This window comes from Hyla sarda, chromosome 3, assembly GCF_029499605.1.
Source record: "Hyla sarda isolate aHylSar1 chromosome 3, aHylSar1.hap1, whole genome shotgun sequence".
NCBI classification, from domain to species: Eukaryota; Metazoa; Chordata; class Amphibia; order Anura; family Hylidae; genus Hyla; species Hyla sarda.
Window position 1 is genome coordinate 351,208,881 of NC_079191.1, and position 23,728 is coordinate 351,232,608.

Below are 23,728 nucleotides of genomic sequence, written 5' to 3' on the forward strand. Positions count from 1 at the left end.
GGCTGTACAAAATTTTTTATTTGCACAGCCCATTGTTCCATAGATCTGTCAGACACCAGTGGGGTGTAAATTCTCACTGCACCCCTCATTACATTCCGTGAAGGGTGTAGTTTCCAAAATGGGGTTACATGTGGGGTTTTGTTTTTTTTGCGTTTGTCAAAACCGCTGTAACAATCAGCCACCCCTGTGCAAATCACCTCAATTGTACATGGTGCACTCTCCCTTCTGGGCCTTGTTGTGCGCCCCCAGAGCACTTTGCGCCCACATATGGGGTATCTCTGTAGTCAGGAGAAACTGCATTACAAATTTTGGGGGGCTTTTTTCCCTTTTACCTCTTGTCAAATTTTTTTTTTTTTACACTAACATGCTGGTGTAGACCCCAACTTCCCCTTTTCATAAGGGGTGAAAGGAGAAAAAGCCCCCCCAAAATTTGTTAGGCAATTTCTCCCGAGTACGGCGATACCCCATATGTGACCCTAAACTGTTGCCTTGAAATACAAAAGGGCTCCGAAGCGTGAGTGCCATGCCCATTTGAGGCCTGAATTAGGGATTTGCATAGGGGTGGACATAGGGGTATTCTACGCCAGCGATTCCCAAACAGGGTGCCTCCAGCTGTTGCAAAACTCCCAGCATGCTTAGACAGTCAACGGCTGTCCGGCAATACTGGGATTTGTTGTTTTGCAACAGCTGGAGGCTCCATTTTGGAAATAGTGGCGAACCAGACATTTTTCATTTTTATTGGGGAGGGGGGCTGTGTAGGGGTATGTGTATATGTAGTGTTTTTTACTTATTTTATTTTGTGTTAGTGTAGTGTAGTGTAGTGTTTTTAGGGTACAGTCACACAGGCGGGGGATTACAGAGAGTTTCCCGCTGCAAGTTTGAGCTGCCGCGCAAAATTTGCTGCATCGCAAACTTGCAGCCTGATACTCACTGTAAGCCCCCTGCCCATGTGAATGTACCCTGTACATAACCTCCAGCTGTTGCAAAACTACAACTCCCAGCATGCACGGTCTATCAGTGCATGCTGGTAGTTATAGTTTTGCAACAGCTGGAGGCACACGGGTTGGGAAACACTGAGTTAGGAAACAGACAATGTTTCCCAACCAGTGTGCCTCCAGTTGTTGCAAAACCACAACTCTCAGCATGCCCAGGCAGCCGAAGGGCATATTGGGAGTGGTGCTTACGCAACAGCTGGAGGAGTACAGTTTGGGGACCACTGTGTAGTGGTGTCCCAGCTGTAGCCCTCCAGATGTTGCAAAACTACAACTCCCAGTATGCCAAAACTGTCCAGGCATGCTAGGAGTTGTAGTTCTGCAACATCTGAAGGGCCAGATGTTACAGAACTACAACTCCCAGCATGCCTGGACAGTAAGGGCATGCTGAGAATGTGTAGTTTTGCAACATCTGGAAGGGCACAGTGGTCTCCAAACTGTGGACCTCCAGATGTTGCAAAACTGCAACTCCCAGCATGCCCAGATGCCAAGGGCTGTCTGGGCATGCTGGAAGTTGTAGTTTACAGGGTCCCATTACAGCAATGCATGTCGCTTTACGGTAAAGGGCCCGACCGCGGCTGAAGAGGAACTCACCTGTCGCCGCAGCCGCTGTCTTCATCGCCGGGATCCGAGTCTTCAGGGACGAGGTAAGTACCGGGGCCGGGCCCCAGCACTCCCCTGTCCCCCGCCGCGTCCTCCGGTCTTCCTCCCGTCCTCTCCGGACATCGCAGGGGATAGGAGGAGGTGGCAGGCTTGCCACCTCGCTCCTATACTTTAGCATGGTCCTGGCTGTCTGCGACAGCAGGGATCATGCAAAATTACTGGGCGGTCGGGTCCCAGTCCCAGACCCGATCAGCCCGGTATCGCCGCAGATCGCAGGGGTGATTTCCCTACATGGCCCCCCTCGGCGTCTGCCCTGGATGCCTGCTGAAGCATTTCAGCAGGCATCCGCTTCCGATCTCTGCCCGGGGCGCGGCAGAGACCGGAGAAACACCAGGACGTACTAGTACGTCCTGGGTCCTTAAAGCCCAGGGTGCCAGGACGTTCTAGTACGTCCTGGGTCCTTAAGGGGTTAAGGGATCAACAACATTATAGTTTGATAGTTCAAACATTTACACACGCAGCGATGCCAAATATGTTTATTAATAAAAAAAAATTTGTTACACTTTCTGGGGGTAAAATGGGAAAAAGTGACAATTTACATTTTTATTGGGGGGGGGGGGATTTTTCCCTTTTATTTTCAGTTTTTTACTTTATTTTTACACTTAAATAGTCCCCATAAGGGACTATTTATAGCAATCACTTGATTGATAATACTGTTCAGTGTTATGTATAGGGCATAGCACTGATTAGTTATCGGCTATCTTCTGCTCTGGTCTGCTCGATCCCAGACCAGAGAAGAAGACCCCAGGAGACCCCATCATGTACAGGACGTAAATATACGTCCTGGTGCGTTAAGTACCAGGGCACCAGGACGTATATTTACGTCCTATGTCGTTAAGGGGTTAAAGGTACTAGTCCTGCTAAAATTCATTTATATGCTCAATTAAAGGAAAACTGTCAGCTTGCTCCCCCCCCCCCCCCCCCCCCCCGCACTAACCAGTGGTAATGGCTGATAGTGCGGGAGACGCTGATCAGTTTGATGCATACCATGCCCGGATCCGCTGCACCATTCTCCCGTTATCTTCTTTCTTCTTGATATGCAAATTAGCTTCTAACTGGCATGGGCGAGGTTACTGCCTTCACCTGGCACTATGACGTAACCGCCGCCTGGCCCGCAGCACCGCCCGGCTTATGAATATTCATGTTTTCCCTCATCATCTCCCTCTCTTCCCCGCTGATTTCAGGACTCCACTGTGCATGTGCAGGCTTCCTGTCTACAACCGGAAGCCGCTTCAGCGCAGTGGAGTCCTGACATCAGCGGGGACAAGCGGGAGATGATGAGGGAAAACATGAATATTCATAAGCCGGGCGGTGCTGCGGGAGGAGAGGGAGATGATGAGGGAGAACATGAATATTCATAAGCCGTGCGGTGCTGTGGGCTGGGCGGCAGTTACGTCACAGTGCCAGATGAAGGCAGTAACTCAGTCCGTGCCAGTTAGCAGCTAATTTGCATGGTATGCATAAAACTGATCAGCGTCCCCAGCACTACCAGCCAGTACTGCTGGTTAGTGCGGGGGGAGCAAGCGGATGGTTTTCCTTTAAATGTTCGTTGGTGGAAAGGTTATCAAGCACTGTCGTTAATTTCCTATGTATTGATCCTGACTGGTCCCTTTCATTTATGAGTATTTTGTGTTTCAATTAAAGGGGTATTCTGGGATCAAACATTTTATCCCCTATCCAAAGGAGGCCACACACACTACTGAACCTTATTTTGTCTAGTTTTAAGGACATTACATAAAGTTGGATCAGCCTGTAGTGGGGTTTTCCACTTTGATTTTGAGTGTGACTCCATATCCAGACCTCCATGGGTTGATAAATTTGATTTCCATTGATAATTTTTGTGTGATTTTGTTGTCAGCACATTCTACTATGTAAAGACGAAAGTATTTCATATGATTAGTTCATTCATTCAGACCTAGGATGTGTTATCTTAGTGTTCCCTTTATTTTTTTTGAGCAGTGTAACTTGGAGTACTAATAATACAGGAATAATAGTTCTTCTACACTAAAGTTGAAATAAACCCCAATTTCTTAACACATTAAATTCGGAAAGTTGAATAACTTTTAATGTGCACTAAGTTTAGCAGGATATAATATATGTTGGAAACCCTCATATATATCTCAACATAGTGAGATTTTTTGTCTAATTATCCAGTTGTTCATCATGTAGGTCCCCAGACACATTTTAGTTATTTTCATTAACATTATCTGCACAGTTCTGTAGCTTTCACAACTTTAGCTCACACACAGCGGCATATACTCCAACAGGGCGGAACTTTATGTAGCCAAATGGACTAATATACCACAAGGACATAATCTGAAAATAGACTAGTGCAGCTTTAGTGCAGCTATAGAAGCTTCTGAAATTACCAGTGTTATGCTAATGCATGTGCAGGGTGATACAGGACTTAAATAAATTCTGCACTTCCTTCTAAAGTGTTTATAAGACATACAAACAAATTGCTTCCCTTTGTGTTTTCGATGATAGTTCTCAATAAAAGTTCAGTGTGCTTTTCGACCTGCAGTGTTTATTGGCTCTTAGGTATGCAGTGTCATATAGGATAAAATACAACTTTCATGTCCTGCCCTATAACAGGTTTAACCAATATATATGAAGCCGATCCACTCACTTTCTAGTTAAAATGCTCTAAAGTTTATGTTCCCAGAAAGCACCTCTGATTCACACTGTAATGTATGTGCGTTCATAAAGATTTATGCGGTAATAAACTAACCATGAATATTTACATAATCCTACATGGTCTGTGCAGCCATATTCTCAAGACTAGCTTATAGAGTCTGAACTAAGACACTGTGGGGGAGATTTACCAAAACCTGTCCAAAGGAAAAGTTGCCCAGTTTTCCATAGCAACCAATCAGATCACTGCTTTGATTTTTTACAGGCCTTTTCAAAAATGAAAGAAGCGATCTGATTGGTTGCTATGGGCAACTCAGCAACTTATCCTCTGGACAGGTTTTGATAAATCTCCCCCTGCTTGTATCCCCAAGTATTAGTGTAAACAGTGCATGATCCAATAATATTACAGATGTTTCTTGGGTGTCACGATCAGGTGACAGAGGAGCTTTAAGCTGATAAATGTACTATATTCCCATAACTGCAACACAGATTGGAGAAGAGCCACTGGCTGAAAGGGATATTCCCCTAAAGTACCGTATTTATTGACGTATAACACGCACTGGCGTATAAAACGCACCCCCATTTTAACAGGGAAATTTAAGTAAAAAAACTAAAATGTAAAATATAGGACTTGGACTAAATGCCACATCATCCTCCCCCCAACTTCGTTTTCTTCTGCACCTCAGGAAATGAAAAGTCACGTCCCTGATGCCGAACAGAGGAACTGCTTCACTGACCGCAGCCCGCAAGACCTGCCGCCTGCCGAAACGCAGCCAGGTAAGGAAAATTAAAAAAAAACTATGAAAAGCACGGAAAAGGGGGAATGATGAGGGAGGGGGGTTAAGAAAAATTACAAGCAGAATGGGAAGGAGACACCGCTGGTCACTGATTTAAAGTGGCCGCGGCCGTGCTGCTAATCCTTAACAAGCAGCTGCTGCTGCAGCCGCTTTAAATCAGTGACCAGAAGATTTATCGGCGTATAACACACAGGCAGGCTTTTTGCCTTAAATTTCAGTTTTAAAAGTGCGTGTTATACGCCGATAAATACGGTATCTCCTGCCTCTTGCCTTAAATTTAAGTTTTAAAAGTGCGTGTTATACACCGATAAATACGGTATGCTGAAAACATCAAAGCCAATGGAATATTGTCAATTATCTTTAGACATTCTTGGTTCGAATTTCATTTGCATTCAAGATATATTTTTAATCTATCAGAACTTACTCCTTTTGTCCCTGAGTCCCAAAACAGATCCTTAAAGCCCAGCTGTGAGGAGGTGAGTTCAGGCTGAAGGTACCTGTCGGCTTTGTACTGATCTCCTATATGAGAAATATAGTCCACGTTACATTTTTTTAAAATTATTTTACTACATTTTACTACTACTAGATGGCATTTATGGTAAAGTACCCGGGGTACAATTTATAAATGGTTATGATTATCTGATAAAGACATTCATAAACATGCACAATGACTCAATAACAACTTTAGCAAGAAACATATCATAACTAGGTCCTATCTGCCATCTCCCCTGCTGCTGGAAATAGTATTTTCACTGATTTGGTCTAGCTCCATATGTATGCATGCATAAAAAACATCTCACCAGCATACAAGGCAAAAGGTGTCCTGAACACCCATGCACCAACGGGAAACCATTTTCTTGCTTTATATGCTGGTGAGGCAATGTTTATGCATGTTGGATTAATAAAGGAAGCTTTTTAACAGATACCGCACTAGACCAATGTGTTCTCAAAATGACCATTCAGCAGGATCCCATTAATCATTCATGAGTTGTCATCTGCACATTGCATCCTTCAGCAGGTTAAAATGACTGTCTAGGACTGTGTTTCCCAACCAGGGTGCCTCCAGCTGTTGCAAAACTACAACTCCTAGCATGCCCGGACAGCCAAAGGCTGTCCGGGCATGATAGGAATTTTAGTTTTGCAACAGCTGGAGGCACCCTGGTTGGGAAACACCGGTCTAGGGTGTATGGCGGCCTCACAACTCTCCAGCGACAGATGTTATCAGTGGAAAGAAAGGTCAGGCGTGTTGGATTTTCACATTCCCCCCAACCCTACTGTTCTGGGAGAGATTAGCCACCAGAGCTGTCTGGCTGCAGCTTTCCTCTCCCCTCCCAATAGGGGAAACATCCTCCAGCATAAGTCAGAGCAGGTAGCTGCAGTGGGGTCGGTTCATGTCAACTGCCATTGTTTAAATCAGATTACAATATAAGCCAAAGCAATACATGAAAATTATACATGGGATGAAACCAGTAGGTTACAGTAAAATAACATTATTCCTACCATTTTCTAAAAGCTGTGAAAGAGTTGATGTTCGGAACCCAGTAGGGATTGTGCCCATAGTGGCCAGAGCTTCTGCAGCACTCATCTTCAGGGAAAGAAAAATATAATTGGTTATATTTAATAAAATAAATGTGGAAATCTTATGGTTGTGTCACTGACAAAAAGTGAATACAAATGCAACGCCAGTAATTAATAGTTACATATTGCTTACCTCTTGGGTTTTCTTAGAGGTGCTCATCTGGGATACTATGTCCTCTGCAGGTCTATTAAAACAAGACCAGGAAAGCATTCTCTAACATTACAATTCTAGAATCCAAGCAATGCACAGATGAATGTCCAAAAAATGCCTTAACTGTCATACAATATATTTGTGATGCCATTTGGAAGTAGAAACCTTGCTTTTTGGTGAATTCTGATCTGGCATACTTAGTTAACAAGTGTATGTTAACATCTAAATACCACTGTATAGTTTATACTTACCAATAATATCTTAGGAACGGAGTATCATTGCATTATGTATCTTGCATATGTGTATTCACAATTCTGGTGGCATCAGAGTTGAAACTACTAAGTATTTATTGTTAGCTTAGTATCTGTTCAGAATTTGTGATTATGTCATTATAGGTTCAGCTGACTGTTTCCAAAGACAGCCAGAAGAATTATGAATACAGCTCTTGGCTAGGATACAGACTAGTATCAGGATCAGTACAAGACAACCAGCAGAATTATGAATACAGCTCTGGGATATGATACAGGCTAGTATCAGGATCAGTACAAGACAACCAGCAGAATTATGAATACAGCTCTGGGATATGATACAGGCTAGTATCAGGATCAGTACAAGACAACCAGCAGAATTATGAATACAGCTCTTGGCTATGCTATAGGCTAGTATCAGGATCAGTACAAGACAAACAGAAGAATTATGAATACAGCTCTGGGATATGATACAGGCTAGTATCAGGATCAGTACAAGACAAACAGACAAGACAAACAGAAGAATTATGAATACAGCTCTGGGCTATGATATAGGCTAGTATCAGGATCAGTACAAGACAACCAGCAGAATTATGAATACAGCTCTGGGATATGATACAGGCTAGTATCAGGATCAGTACAAGACAACCAGCAGAATTATGAATACAGCTCTTGGCTATGATATAGGCTAGTATCAGGATCAGTACAAGACAAACAGAAGAATTATGAATACAGCTCTGGGATATGATATAGGCTAGTATCAGGATCAGTACAAGACAAACAGAAGAATTATGAATACAGCTCTGGGCTATGATATAGGCTAGTATCAGGATCAGTACAAGACAAACGGAAGAATTATGAATACAGCTCTGGGCTATGATATAGGCTAGTATCAGGATCAGTACAAGACAACCAGCAGAATTATGAATACAGCACTGGGCTATAATACAGGCTAGTATCAGGATCAGTACAAGACAACCAGCAGAATTATGAATACAGCTCTGGGATATGATACAGGCTAGTATCAGGATCAGTACAAGACAACCAGCAGAATTATGAATACAGCTCTGGGATATGATACAGGCTAGTATCAGGATCAGTACAAGACAACCAGCAGAATTATGAATACAGCTCTTGGCTATGCTATAGGCTAGTATCAGGATCAGTACAAGACAACCAGCAGAATTATGAATACAGCTCTGGGATATGATACAGGCTAGTATCAGGATCAGTACAAGACAACCAGCAGAATTATGAATACAGCTCTTGGCTATGCTATAGGCTAGTATCAGGATCAGTACAAGACAACCAGCAGAATTATGAATACAGCTCTGGGATATGATACAGGCTAGTATCAGGATCAGTACAAGACAAACAGAAGAATTATGAATACAGCTCTGGGCTATGATATAGGCTAGTATCAGGATCAGTACAAGACAACCAGCAGAATTATGAATACAGCTCTGGGATATGATACAGGCTAGTATCAGGATCAGTACAAGACAACCAGCAGAATTATGAATACAGCTCTTGGCTATGATATAGGCTAGTATCAGGATCAGTACAAGACAAACAGAAGAATTATGAATACAGCTCTGGGATATGATATAGGCTAGTATCAGGATCAGTACAAGACAAACAGAAGAATTATGAATACAGCTCTGGGATATGATACAGGCTAGTATCAGGATCAGTACAAGACAAACAGAAGAATTATGAATACAGCTCTGGGCTATGATATAGGCTAGTATCAGGATCAGTACAAGACAACCAGCAGAATTATGAATACAGCTCTGGGATATGATACAGGCTAGTATCAGGATCAGTACAAGACAACCAGCAGAATTATGAATACAGCTCTGGGATATGATACAGGCTAGTATCAGGATCAGTACAAGACAACCAGCAGAATTATGAATACAGCTCTTGGCTATGCTATAGGCTAGTATCAGGATCAGTACAAGACAAACAGAAGAATTATGAATACAGCTCTGGGATATGATACAGGCTAGTATCAGGATCAGTACAAGACAAACAGACAAGACAAACAGAAGAATTATGAATACAGCTCTGGGCTATGATATAGGCTAGTATCAGGATCAGTACAAGACAACCAGCAGAATTATGAATACAGCTCTGGGATATGATACAGGCTAGTATCAGGATCAGTACAAGACAACCAGCAGAATTATGAATACAGCTCTTGGCTATGATATAGGCTAGTATCAGGATCAGTACAAGACAAACAGAAGAATTATGAATACAGCTCTGGGATATGATATAGGCTAGTATCAGGATCAGTACAAGACAAACAGAAGAATTATGAATACAGCTCTGGGCTATGATATAGGCTAGTATCAGGATCAGTACAAGACAAACAGAAGAATTATGAATACAGCTCTGGGCTATGATATAGGCTAGTATCAGGATCAGTACAAGACAAACGGAAGAATTATGAATACAGCTCTGGGCTATGATATAGGCTAGTATCAGGATCAGTACAAGACAACCAGCAGAATTATGAATACAGCACTGGGCTATAATACAGGCTAGTATCAGGATCAGTACAAGACAACCAGCAGAATTATGAATACAGCTCTGGGATATGATACAGGCTAGTATCAGGATCAGTACAAGACAACCAGCAGAATTATGAATACAGCTCTGGGATATGATACAGGCTAGTATCAGGATCAGTACAAGACAACCAGCAGAATTATGAATACAGCTCTTGGCTATGCTATAGGCTAGTATCAGGATCAGTACAAGACAACCAGCAGAATTATGAATACAGCTCTGGGATATGATACAGGCTAGTATCAGGATCAGTACAAGACAACCAGCAGAATTATGAATACAGCTCTTGGCTATGCTATAGGCTAGTATCAGGATCAGTACAAGACAACCAGCAGAATTATGAATACAGCTCTGGGATATGATACAGGCTAGTATCAGGATCAGTACAAGACAAACAGAAGAATTATGAATACAGCTCTGGGCTATGATATAGGCTAGTATCAGGATCAGTACAAGACAACCAGCAGAATTATGAATACAGCTCTGGGATATGATACAGGCTAGTATCAGGATCAGTACAAGACAACCAGCAGAATTATGAATACAGCTCTTGGCTATGATATAGGCTAGTATCAGGATCAGTACAAGACAAACAGAAGAATTATGAATACAGCTCTGGGATATGATATAGGCTAGTATCAGGATCAGTACAAGACAACCAGCAGAATTATGAATACAGCTCTGGGATATGATACAGGCTAGTATCAGGATCAGTACAAGACAACCAGCAGAATTATGAATACAGCTCTGGGATATGATACAGGCTAGTATCAGGATCAGTACAAGACAAACAGAAGAATTATGAATACAGCTCTGGGATATGATATAGGCTAGTATCAGGATCAGTACAAGACAAACAGAAGAATTATGAATACAGCTCTGGGCTATGATATAGGCTAGTATCAGGATCAGTACAAGACAAACGGAAGAATTATGAATACAGCTCTGGGCTATGATATAGGCTAGTATCAGGATCAGTACAAGACAACCAGCAGAATTATGAATACAGCTCTTGGCTAGGATACAGACTAGTATCAGGATCAGTACAAGACAGCCAGCAGAATTATGAATACAGCACTGGGCTATAATACAGGCTAGTATCAGGATCAGTACAAGACAACCAGCAGAGTTATGAATACAGCTCTGGGATATGATACAGGCTAGTATCAGGATCAGTACAAGACAACCAGCAGAATTATGAATACAGCTCTTGGCTATGCTATAGGCTAGTATCAGGATCAGTACAAGACAAACAGAAGAATTATGAATACAGCTCTGGGCTATGATATAGGCTAGTATCAGGATCAGTACAAGACAAACGGAAGAATTATGAATACAGCTCTGGGCTATGATATAGGCTAGTATCAGGATCAGTACAAGACAACCAGCAGAATTATGAATACAGCTCTTGGCTAGGATACAGACTAGTATCAGGATCAGTACAAGACAGCCAGCAGAATTATGAATACAGCACTGGGCTATAATACAGGCTAGTATCAGGATCAGTACAAGACAACCAGCAGAGTTATGAATACAGCTCTGGGATATGATACAGGCTAGTATCAGGATCAGTACAAGACAACCAGCAGAATTATGAATACAGCTCTTGGCTATGATATAGGCTAGTATCAGGATCAGTACAAGACAAACAGAAGAATTATGAATACAGCTCTGGGATATGATATAGGCTAGTATCAGGATCAGTACAAGACAAACAGAAGAATTATGAATACAGCTCTGGGCTATGATATAGGCTAGTATCAGGATCAGTACAAGACAAACGGAAGAATTATGAATACAGCTCTGGGCTATGATATAGGCTAGTATCAGGATCAGTACAAGACAACCAGCAGAATTATGAATACACTTCTGGGCTATGATATAGGCTAGTATCAGGATCAGTACAAGACAACCAGCAGAATTATGAATACAGCTCTGGGCTATGATACAGGCTAGTATCAGGATCAGTACAAGACAACCAGCAGAATTATGAATACAGCTCTGGGATATGATACAGGCTAGTATCAGGATCAGTACAAGACAACCAGCAGAATTATGAATACAGCTCTGGGATATGATACAGGCTAGTATCAGGTATCATGGTCAGTACAAGACACAGATATTTCGAATACATTTTGCATCTTAAATTTATTCATATTGCAAGACATTTTGGTCTCTAACATAAGCAAAAGTTTTTATTCTGTGGCCTGATTTTTTGTTTTTATAAAAAAAATTTTTGTCTAACAGAAAGAAGACTGACAGATTAAAGTCATTCAGTTTTGGCACTGAGCCTATGCCACCTTGTTCCAGAAGACTAGGATTACTCGATGTCACACTGCCCCTCATCCAATCACTGAGAATCAAAGTCGGGAAGCAGGTCATCAGAGGCACCGCTGGAGTGCAGGAGGTAAGTGAAAGTTTGTTTCTTTAAATGCTGTTAACTGCAAAAGATCTGGACCCCAGATGCGCTCCCGACACACACAGAGTTACGGCAGAGCAAGCTCCTTGCTGCTGCTGCTGCCGTAGCTCTGTGTGTCTGCTTGTAACTGGCGGCAGGAAATCCGCAGTCAAGAGCAGACACACATGGCGCTTCGGCAGAAGCAACAGCAGGGAACTCACTCTGTCGTGACTCTTTGTGTGCCAGTAGGGCATCTGCAGCATCAAATACGTTGCGGATGCGCTCCCGTGTGAACGTACCCTTAATATGTAATATTGATATTTAGAGAAATTTTTATGTACAGTGAAAAAAAAACTTAAGTTTCAACATGCTTTAGGGCTCACTCACATGATGATTTGCCAATACGTGAAATATATACCTTGTATGTATCTTATATATCTTTATTATGAGCAGCTCATCTTGCATCCAGCAAAGTTCATAAATGCATGCAGTATATGCCCAGAATGTAGTCACTGGTTGATTACATTGAAGTTATTAAAGCGAATAGGGACGCTGCCAGTACGCCTGCTGTGTCAGTATCCCATTTTGCAAATGACAGGTACACTTTTATGGTTCTGTATTTTCAGTCCTGGCACTGCGCATAGAGCACAGTAGCAGATAAATGAAGGCTTGTGACTTGCACTGCGGTAGCAGTTGTGAGGAGCAATTTGGTTGTATCTATTCTACTGGAAATAAGGTTAACACTGTTAAGAGGGCAAGATAAGGAAGATGTATGGTGCAAAATTAGCAGTGGAGCTACTCTTGCAATTCTGTGTACATGACATGACAATTTATGTACATAGGGTTGAAAAATATAATGATATTAGAACAAGAAAGATAACATTCATATTACCTCTTCGTATTGACATTGCCATCTTCTGCCGACTCTCCCACCTCATCCTCAGTTTCTTCTTCACTGGGAAGTGGACTCTGGCCAGACCCTTTGTATACCTGTGAATGAAATATAAAAATAAGATCCACCTGTATTGCTAAGAAAGTGTTTGACTTGGTGCTAATCAACATTGTATCACTAAGAAAACCCACAAAGTCATTAAACACATAATATAACAACAACCATACTATGAACTAGAAATAACAAACTTCAAACATAGAGGGGAATGACTTATGAACAGGGAATTAATATATTAAAACTTCATTGTTTTGCTGTTCATGGTGGAATGGATAGGCAAAAATATTTTGGACTCACCTGCAAGTAGGTCTTGGGTACCAGCCCCTGAACCCCCTTAGAGTTTTGGGCCACCCACCAGCCATCAGGTTTTTTGTCTATAATCTGCAACACTTCACCTTTCTATGAAGACATAAAAGTAAAATGTATTCAATATATAAGTATTTTTAACAAAAACCAGACAACAATAACATTATACATCTCTTCACGATTATGAGTTTTGTGAGCAACTGTCATCAGGTTTGGGGAATAACCTAACCACAGTCTGTGTATGGTATGTAGAATATGTATCCAGCCTTTACTTGTATCTCTCTTATTACAGCTTTTATTATCCCAAAAAACGCTTTTATTTAAAGCCATTAACAGTCAGATAGATGTGGCCAGGGGTTCACTATGCCCTGCGACCGTCATGCCTATCCGCTGTACACCAGCGCCGGGACCGCTGTGCGCTGTGTGATTGACACACAGGTCCCAGGGCATGTTCCCCTTAGCTTTCTTATGTGAGTGCCGACCGACATTACTTTACAGAGCACGAGCGCTCACTCCCACTGTCTGATGCCTCCGTGCGCCCGGACAGTGCCCGTTCTTCTCCTCTTCTTTCTTCTCCATGTGGGAGACACACTGGGTGCTTCTGCACTCGCTTACTCTCTGCCTATAGTATTGCCCGCGCACGGAGGCATCAGACAGAGCGCTCGCTCTGTAATGTAATGTCGGTCGGCGCTCACATATGAATGATAAGGGGTGTCAATCACACAGCGGTCCCAGCGCTGGTGTACAAGGGATGGGCATGGCGGTCGCTGGGCATATTGAATCCCTGGCCATGCCTATTTTTTTGGATCATAAAAGCTGTAATAAGAGAGATACAAGTTCAGGCTGGATACATATTCTACATACCATACACAGACTGTGGTTATGTTATATGACCCCAAACCTCATCACAGTTGCGCTTTAATTTTTGTATAATCTGTATAACAACAAGGATGTATGGAAAAAAACTTTTTAAAAGAGGTATTCCCATCTGATAAAGTAATTGCATACCACTAGGATTTGTTATCAATTTATGATCATGTCAAAATCCTTGGAAAAAAAGAGTCTGCAGTGGTGTTTCAGCTCTGTGACCTCTTTCCTGGTTTTACCTGTGCGGTGGTGCCCAGCCACCGGCTGTGCAGGGGGATTGTAACTGGCCCCATTTACTTGGATGGACTTGGGTTACAGAACTTGTTCTTTTTGCTAACTTTTCAGGATATGCAGTTTATGTGCACATAAGGAGTTGCATTTTTGGCCATTATATAACTTGTATATAATTTTTTTTTTACCAGTTTTACCCTATGAAGGTTCCTTTTAAATTTTACGTTGATCCTCAGCTAGTGGGTGGAGATGAGCTGCTATATTGTAGTCTTCCATGTACTGCATACACATACAAACACACATACAGGAGGGTATCCTGCTTTGTCTCCATTCCGATCCTAAGAAGCATCAGCAGCATGGAGGAAACTATAAAGCTCTGGGGTCTGGTATAACACATAATAGAGCTTTCAGTCAGGTCTCTGTGCTCTCTCAGCATATCTCTCACGCTGCAGCTCACTCCTCCTACCTGCAGACTTCTATTAGTAACATGGAAACTGACACTTCAGCAGATTTTCAGAGTAAATGATAAGTTTGTGTGGATGAGGAGAGAAGCTTGAGAAGTGGAGAAAAAAATGCATTATATATTAATATATTATAAAGTTTCTTATATTCTTTTGATTTATGCAAAGTTTGGTGAGAAGTTAGTGACCATTTGCAATAATAAGTTATGGACGACAAAGAAAAATAAACATTTTGTTGGATCAGATTTTGATACAATAATAATATAATTTTATTATTCCTTCTATGGAAAAAAAAAAGCAATTTAAACAGAAAATGTAAGTACGGTATATTTGAATTGTCTATAATTCTGCTACCAGTAGCATGAATTAGATTTCCATACAGCCTTAGCATTTGTCTAAAGTAATAAAGAATAATTTAACACAACCCACATTGATATTATTTTAGGAAATAACAAATCTTTACCTGAAATGTTAAATCCTCTTTTTGCTGTGCCAGAAAATCTCCAAGAGTGATAAAATGTTTTGCAGTGACATCTAATTCATTGTCACCTTCTTCCACATCTTCCTCCTCTTCTTCCTCATCCTCCTCCTCTTCTTCTTCATCATCTTCCTCTTCTTCACTTTCGTCTTCATCACCACTTGTTTCTCTATAAGCGAAAGCAAAGAACAATGTGGTGTAGCCAAATGCTATAAAGACAAAGCCTGTACATAGTACATGATGCAAGATAAAAATAAATGAAGTAATCTTTTTAATTCATTAGTTGCATGAAATACAGCACACAGACCCTACCTAGGCCTTTTGCTGACAATGCAATATAACTTTTTTCTTACTATTGTTTTTCTATATAAAGCCTTGATGCTGCAATATCCATGTAGATATACAGTCCAGTAGTGGTTACCCTGAGGCCTCAACCTAGCAGCAAATTCCCAGGGATCACATGATAAGTTATCAGGAAAAAATTTGAAAAAATGAACTTTATATTATATGTGGTGTATATTCTGTGCTGTGTATAGTGATAAAGAAAAAAGGAGATTTTTATGCTTACCGTAAAATCTCTTTCTCGAAGGATCCATTGGGGGACACAGACCATGGGTATATGCTGCTGTCTCTAGGAGGCTTGACACTATGGCAACAAGAAAAGTCGGCTAATCCCAGCAGGATATACCCGCCCACAGGAACCTGACTAATCAGTTTTAGTCCCAGAGAGAGCAATAGGAGAAGACCGACAGGTCAAGAGAAAAACCCACAAACTGTCCGGGCAACCAGAAGAAAAGGTAACTGAACACACCCTCGGACAGATAACTGAAATAGGAACACCAGAAAAAGGGTGGGAGCTGTCCCCCAATGGATCCTTCGAGAAAGAGATTTTACGGTAAGCATAAAAATCTCCTTTTCTCTATCGGCTCCATTGGGGGACACAGACCATGGGACGTACCAAAGCCATCCGTTGGGTGGATAAGGAAATCAGTCAGGTGGACGGCTGGACCACCGCCGCCTGCAACGCCTTACGGCCCAGAGGAGCATCAGCTGATGCAAAGGTATGAATCTGGTAGGACCTTGTAAAAGCGTGCAAAGACGACCACATGGACGCTTTACAGAACTGCAAGGCCAAAGCCACGTAGTGGAGTGCCCAGGATGCCCCGAAAAAACTGGTGTAATGAGCCAAAACCCTGAAGGGTGGGATCTTCCCCTTGCAGTGGTAATCTTCCGAAATAGCAGACCGGATCCACCGAAAAATGGTGGCCGTAGAAGCAGGTTGTCCTTTACGACGACCTTCCGGGAAAACAAAAAAAGAAGTCACACTGCCGAAAGGAAAAGGTGACTGAGAGATAAGTCCGAACAGCCCTCACCACAACAAGTTTGTGGGGCAAACGATCCCTGGTATGAGAAAGGGCAGGACAAAAAGGACGGCACGACGATGTCCTCATTGAGTCGAAACCATCTCAAGTAAGAAGGACGGACCTGTACGGAATACAACTTTTCCTGGTAAACAACTAGGAAGGGAGAACGGCAGGAGAGAGCTGCTAGCTCTGACACCCTCCAAACAGAGGAAGAGCAATAAGGAATGCCACCTTCCAGGGAAGGAGGCGAAGAGGAATGTCCCTGAGAGGTTCAAAAGGAGCGCCTTACAGGGCACCTAAGACAAAGTGTAAGTCCCAAGGGGAAAAGGGGGACCGATAAGGAGGGGCAGCGAGTGCAACTCCTTGAAGCAGGTCTGGACATGAGAATTGAACGCCAGAGGACGTAGAAAAAGAATGGAAAGGGCCGAACTTTGACCCTTAAGGGAGCAGAGAGCCAACCCTTGGGCCAGCCCGACTGCAAAAGGGAAAAGGGTCGGAAAGGAAAACCACGACCTGAGGAAAAAAAGGCTGAGGTTCACACCAATGAAAATAAGACCGCCAGGTATGGAAGTAAATCTTTGCAGAGGAAGGCTTGAGAGCCCTCAGCATGGTGCAACCACTTGGGAAGAGAAGCCGCGGGTCCTTAGAACCACGGTCTCAACCGCCACTCCGTCAAAAGCAGAGACGGTAAATTGGGGTGGCACAGGGGACCTGAGATAGGAGGTCTGGATGAGAGGTAAGGCGCAGTGGTAAGTCGTTCAGGGGCCTGACCGTGACGACGTACCATGCCCGCCGGGGCCAGTCTGGGCCACAAAAATGGCGGGAACACCCTCTGCTGTGAGTTTCCTCAGGACCCCAGGAATGAGAGAAAGGGGAGGAAACATATAAGGTAAGGCAAAGCCCGACCAAGAAACAGATCAGGTAGGGCAAAGCCCGACCAAGAGAGGAACGCGTCGGTAGTGGCGGGACGCGCAGAGGTCCATGCCTGGAGCGCCCCAGAGGTTGCAGGTCACTGCAAACTCCTCCGAATGTAGGGACCACTCGCCTTGGAGGGCTGAGGACTGGCTGAGAAAGACCACTTCCCAGTTGAGTATGCCCGAAATTAAAATCGCTGAGATGGCCGGAAACCTGAGTTCTGCCCCAAAAGGGAATTTCCCAAATAAGTAAGCAAAGATAGAAATGCCTTAGTCCCAACATGTTGATGGGGATAAGGGCTTCTCGGGGGACCAAGGCCCCAGACCGGCCGGTCCATGAAAACACCTCGCCAGCCCGACAGACTGGCAGGAAGAGGCAGGAAGGAGCACCCCTGAAGAAGCAGGGGAAAAACAAAACCACCATAGAAGGGACCAACAAGACTGTCGAGATAGAACGATCTTGCGGTGGAGAGACAATGGAGACCTGTCCCACCGGAAGAAGAGGTAAGTGATGAAACTGGGCGAATGGCACGGCCTCCACGGCTGTCACCAACCGACCCAGGACAACCATGCAAAAGTGAATGGAAACTGGAGCAGGGTGCTGAAGTCATCAGACTCCTGACAAGAGAGTTAGCTGATTGTCCGGCGGAGTCGAAAGCGGGCAGAGGCCGCGTCGAACTGGAGCCCCAGGAGAGAGGTTGGACTTGTCCTGATTGACCATCCAACCGAAGTGAGACAAGGTCCGGAGGTCGAGACTAAGACTCTCCAGATTCTGGGCCCTGGATGGAGCTCGGATCAGGAGGTCATCCAAGTAAGGAATCCCTGAAACAACTCTTGTCCATAAAAGGGGTATCACAGGCGCCAAGACCTTGGTAAGGCCACGGGGAAGTGGCCAGACTGAAGTGGAGAGCCACAATAGAAAAGACCATTCGGAACTACCAAGCGGAGGTACCGATGATGACCGGGAAATATTGGGATGTGGAGGCAGGCATCCTTGATTTCCACCAAGGAAGAAAAAACTCCCCTTGACCCATGGATGCCAGCGCAGAACGGAGAGACTCCATTCAGAATGGGGAAGCAGAAGATGCTGGGTGAGATGATCGGGAACCAAGATTGGGCGAACAGAAACGCCTTTCTTGGGGACCACAAAGAGGTTGGAATAAAAACCTCGAAAAACGCTCCCCTGAAGAAACCTGGACAATAACTCCCTGGATGAAAGGGAACTGGAGCGTGCCCCCGAACTGCCTTCGCTAGAGAGGGGGACGGGGGACCGGGAAGGAAAAAGCAATCCCATGGAAGGGAGGCAAATTCGACCCAGTATCCATTGACTACCACATCCCTGACCCAGGAATCCTGAACATGCGTGGTCCAGGCATCCCGGAATTGTAAGAGGCGACCTGCCATCCGAGAAAAGTTGGCGGGTGGGGGCGACCCTTCAGGCCGAGGTAGGCCTACGGGTGCCTGATGGGGCCGCAAAACGGCCGGAACGGTTAGCAGACCTCCGGGAGAGACGGGTCAGGAAAGAAGGAGCCCTCTTCCCGTAAAGGCGTCTGGCTGGACCCTTTGTTGGTACCAAGGGTCCGCAAGACCGGAAGGAGGAGGACTTCCGATAGAAAGTGGTTCTGCGAGCCTTATCCAGAGGCAATAAGGAGCTCTTTCTGCCCGTTGACTCACTTCTTGAAGGCGGTGACCGCTTTCCAGGCTTTAAGCCACATGGAGAGACGGAGGGCTACCAGGTAACCTGTGGCAAAGGCAGCACAGCGGCCGCGCATGGAAGCAGAAAATCTCCAGCTGAGGAGAACTGGAGAGCTAGTGAGGAACCTGCTGTCCCAAAAGCAAATTTAGCCAAAGTCTCCACTATCTTGTCCGCTGGATCCTTGAAGGCAGCCGCATCAGCCAATGGCAGGGTAGTTTCCTTAGAGAGGCGGGAGACCGGTGGATCCACAGTTGGAGAGGAGGACCACCTAGCAATGAGGTATTTGGTGAAGGGATACCATGCTTAAACCTTCTTGTCAGGGTGCCACCAGGCGGATTCCAGAAGGGCGTCAAATTCAGCGTGAGAGCTGAAAGTCTTGGGTGCCGGACAGGCACAAAAAAAGGAGACTTCTGGAGCCACATCTGAAGTTCCTGGGTCCTTTAGATGGGAGGTGTCTCTTATGGCCGAAACCAATGAGTACACAACATCAGGCATATTCGTGCGGTCCTCAGAGTCGGAGGCCGAATCAGAAACCTCATCCACAAGTTCTCCAGGAGGATGGGAACGAGGTGAAGCAGCCCTGGAAGGAGTCGAGCACGATGAAAGGGAACTGTTGGAGCCACGTCCGAAGTTCCTGGGTCCTTTATATGGGAGGTTTCTCTTATGGCCGAAACCAATGAGTGCACCACGTACGACATACGCAAATGTAAAAAAAACAAAAAAAAAACACAAATTGGTAAATCTCCCTCATCGTCTCTAGTCTTCTATACTGGGTTTCTGAGATACTTTACCCCTTAAAGGGCACAGGTTTTTTCCATTTTCCCACTTTCTTTTTCTCCACCTCACCTTCTAAAAAAATCATAATACTTTTAATTTTCCACCTACAGACCCATATGAGGGCTTGTTTTTTGCACCAACAATTTTACTTCGTATTGACACCACAAACCACAACATCTACCACACAAAACCACAACATCTACCACACAAAACCACAAAATCTACTGCAAAAAAAAAAAAAAAGATTTGTGAGGCAAAATTGATAAAAAACAAAAACATCCATTTTGTAACTTTTGGAGGCTTCCGATTCTACACAGAGCAATTTTTGGTAAAAATTACATCTTATCTTTATTCTGTAGGTCCATACAGTTAAAACGATACCCAAATTATGTAGGTTTAATTTTATTTTACTTCTTTTAAAAAATTATAACTTTTTGTATGAAAATTTGCATATTTAAAAATTTCCTTTACTGACCCCTATAACTTTTTTAATTTTCTGTATAAGAGGCTGTGTGAGGGCTAATTTTTTTTGCACCATGATCAGCAGTTTTTATCGGTACCAATTTTGCTTTTTATACATTTTTTTTAGGGTATACAAAGTGACCAAAAATACTCAATTCTGGATTTTGGTATTTTTTTTTTACGTATATGCCATTGACCATGTGGTTTAATTAACATTATATTTTTATAGTTCAGACATTTAGGCATGCAGCGATACCACATATGTTTATTTTTGTTCAATTTTTTTATGGGAAAAGGGGGGGTGATTTAAACTTTTATTAGGGAAGAGGTTAAATCCCATTTATTAACTATTTTATTTGACTTTTTAACACCATTTTTTAGTCCTCATAGGGGACTATTACATTCATCTATTACATTACATCATTAGATTGCATACTCAGTTCAGTGCTATGCCATAGCATAGCATTTATCAGTGTTATTGATACTCCATTGCTCCAGCCTGCTGAAACTGACTGGCGCCTTGAAGAACCAATCGGACAGCGAGGAGGCAAGACCTCCCGCCGTCCTCTCAGATGATCGGGACGTCGCGATTTTCCCACGATGATCCAATCAGCTCTGCTGAGCTGCCGGAAGTGTATTTTCGTCATTTTAGATGCCGTAATTAACTTTGATTGCAGTGTGTAAAGGGTGTATGCCTAGCATCGGCCCGATCACTGGTGTCCGGCATTAGCCGCGGGTCCTGGCTGCTGCTGCTGCAGACGGGACCGAACAGATATGAAACGAGCTCAGCTCGGTCGTTAAGGGGTTAAAGGGAATGGTGTACCTAGATTGTTTTTTCCTGATCAGAGACAGTTACCGAAACATGTTCTTTTTTTTTTTATCGGATTGTCATTTTTTAAGTACATTTTTTGTGTAATATTATGGGGGCTGCCATCTTGCCTGAGCTGCTTTTAACAAAATGTAGTGATATGCTTTAAGACAGGATACATGGATGACAATGGACAGGAGCTGTCCCATCCAGATGATTTGGAAATGTCATTCTATAGGGAGGGGGGAGGCTGTTCTCTGAGAAAAAGCTATTATGTGTATCTATCTCACTGGTGTCACCTTTCACTGTACTGTGTACTGTAAAGAAAGGCAGTACTGGGAAATGATCTATACAGAACAGGAAGTCTCAGCTTAGTCTTAGGCCTGGTGCCCAAATTGAAAAGTGGTAGATTTAAGATTTTAAAATATAGATAGAAATTAGGAAAAGTAAAAAAAAAATCACCAAAAATTCTTACAAAATATGGTTAACATAAAAATGTGATTTACACAATAGGTAATTTTATGATGAAACTTTCCCATTGATCAGCATTAATCCAATGCTTTCAAAATCTTGTTACACACTGACACAATCATCCTAGGATATTAAACTTTGGAGATACTAAGTGGTTCCTAGTAAACAAAATGAGTACTGTTTTATCCATACGAAAAGCAGGACATTTAAAAACTTTTCTTTAGCGACAAAATAATGAAAGCATTGTTTACTTGTTGATGCGTTCTCATAATGCAGATCCTCTGAGTTTTCATACATAGTTTAGAGGATAACATTTCTTACTACAAATGGCAGTTCATAAAATAACATTCGGTGCTGGTGTAGGTCAGGCCCATCCTTGAAGAAGATCAGGAAAATAAGAAGCAGAGAAGTACCTGTACATCAAGTACAAAGTAGTCATGTCTAGTGGTGACCTGAAAAGACTGGGCCAACACAAAGACAGAGGATTCTCTGAAATAGGGAAATACCAAAAAAAAATTATAATAATTACTTCACATCTCCTTCTCTATGTGCTAAAGTCTTTGCGAGGTTCTGCAGCTGGTGAGACAACTGCACCAATCTCCGATCTTCATCCTCTTTTCTCTGGTCATAATTCCCAACAGGCCCCGGTTCATCGCTCTAAAAGCAGAGAAAGACAACACATTACAAATGTACTTTGCTACTGAAGAGGATGTGAGAGTAAGTAATGGTCATAAACTAATCAATGTCAAGCAATGTCACCTAAAACTTAAAAGGAGAGCAATACTAGAAGAGGCCACCAGTTCATGTAGAAAGTGCACAGACGGACAACAAAATGAACAAGCAACGTAGCATCTCTCAGTTTCAGAGAAAGGACAACGAAACTGAAGGTATTTGCTAAAGAAGAAATAGGCTTTTAAAACAGAATAATATATAAATTATTGGCTTACCTTTTTCAACTTCTGAAGTGCCTCTCTGTTATTTTCAATTAATTCCTTAAGATGAATACATCTATAAAAAAAATATATTTTTAGAATGCATAACTCATTAGAATAGGATAATAAAGGAGTAGTTTGTTGAAAATGATTGTCTCCCCTATTGGGGCCAAGTACTACTTTTCTTAATGATGGGGTTCCTCTGGTCAGATCCAGTTAAACCATGGGGAGCCCCTCTTCAAAGGGGTTGTCCTGTGAAAAGGATCTTATCCCCAATCCACGGCATAGGGAATAAGTATCTGAATGTGACTGTCAGTGGAAGCGCGTACCGTAGATGCACAGTACATTTGCATCTCTTGAGCTCCCACATAAAAGAATAAAGCGCATGCTGTTTACGGCCTGTTTCGGAAACAGTTAAGGGTCCAACTGCCAGGACCCCTTGCAATCAAATACTTATCCCCCTATCCTGTGAATAGGGAATAAGATAGTTTTCACCGGACAACCCCTTTAAGGAGGGGTTTCCCACAGTTAAACTGTGTCTGACCAAATGAACTCCATGGATAAGAAGGGTGGTACCTGACCCCAAATTTATTGCAAAAACAGAACGAGCTGAGACTAGTTTCTGTCTCCCAAAAATAACAGGAGGTCATCAGCCTTCACTGCAACCTTATCCTCTCTCTTCTAAACCCCTCAATAGAGGGATTATTCTTGATCCTAAATACGAGTGGTTCCATTGCTAAGGTTAGGTTCACACTGCAACTGTGCTCCGACCATTCAGGGTCCTTTTGGCTCTTTTTTTTTTTTTTTTTTTTTTGTGCCGAATGGACCTCGAACGGGTGGGAAGCCAACTGACCCCATTGCCTTGAATGGGGTCCATCGGGTGTCAGGTATTTTAACCCCTTAAGGACACAGAGTTTTTCCGCTTTATTTTTTTCCTTATCGCCTTCTAAAAATAATACTTTAATACTTTAAAT

General features: G+C 43.0%; 1 protein-coding gene and 1 long non-coding RNA gene across 3 annotated transcripts in view; one reads left to right on the plus strand and one right to left on the minus strand.

Moving 5' to 3' along the window:
• NPHP1 (nephrocystin 1) overlaps window positions 1-23,728 on the minus strand; it is a 102,176-nt gene that overhangs the window by 36,553 nt on the left and 41,895 nt on the right. For both annotated transcript variants that reach the window (XM_056567544.1, XM_056567545.1), the window contains exons 5-12: window positions 22,770-22,830; window positions 22,352-22,479; window positions 15,316-15,499; window positions 13,285-13,386; window positions 12,931-13,028; window positions 6,798-6,849; window positions 6,587-6,671; window positions 5,511-5,605 (exon numbers count right to left, since the gene is read on the minus strand). In XM_056567544.1, coding sequence (XP_056423519.1) covers window positions 5,511-5,605; window positions 6,587-6,671; window positions 6,798-6,849; window positions 12,931-13,028; window positions 13,285-13,386; window positions 15,316-15,499; window positions 22,352-22,479; window positions 22,770-22,830 — 805 coding nt within the window. The remainder of the gene's footprint in view (window positions 1-5,510; window positions 5,606-6,586; window positions 6,672-6,797; window positions 6,850-12,930; window positions 13,029-13,284; window positions 13,387-15,315; window positions 15,500-22,351; window positions 22,480-22,769; window positions 22,831-23,728) is intronic.
• Window positions 2,988-23,728, plus strand: part of LOC130362670 (uncharacterized) — a 33,550-nt gene continuing 12,809 nt past the window's right edge. The window contains exons 1-3 of the long non-coding RNA XR_008891516.1: window positions 2,988-3,109; window positions 4,976-5,066; window positions 11,888-12,047. This is a non-coding gene — a long non-coding RNA (uncharacterized LOC130362670). The remainder of the gene's footprint in view (window positions 3,110-4,975; window positions 5,067-11,887; window positions 12,048-23,728) is intronic.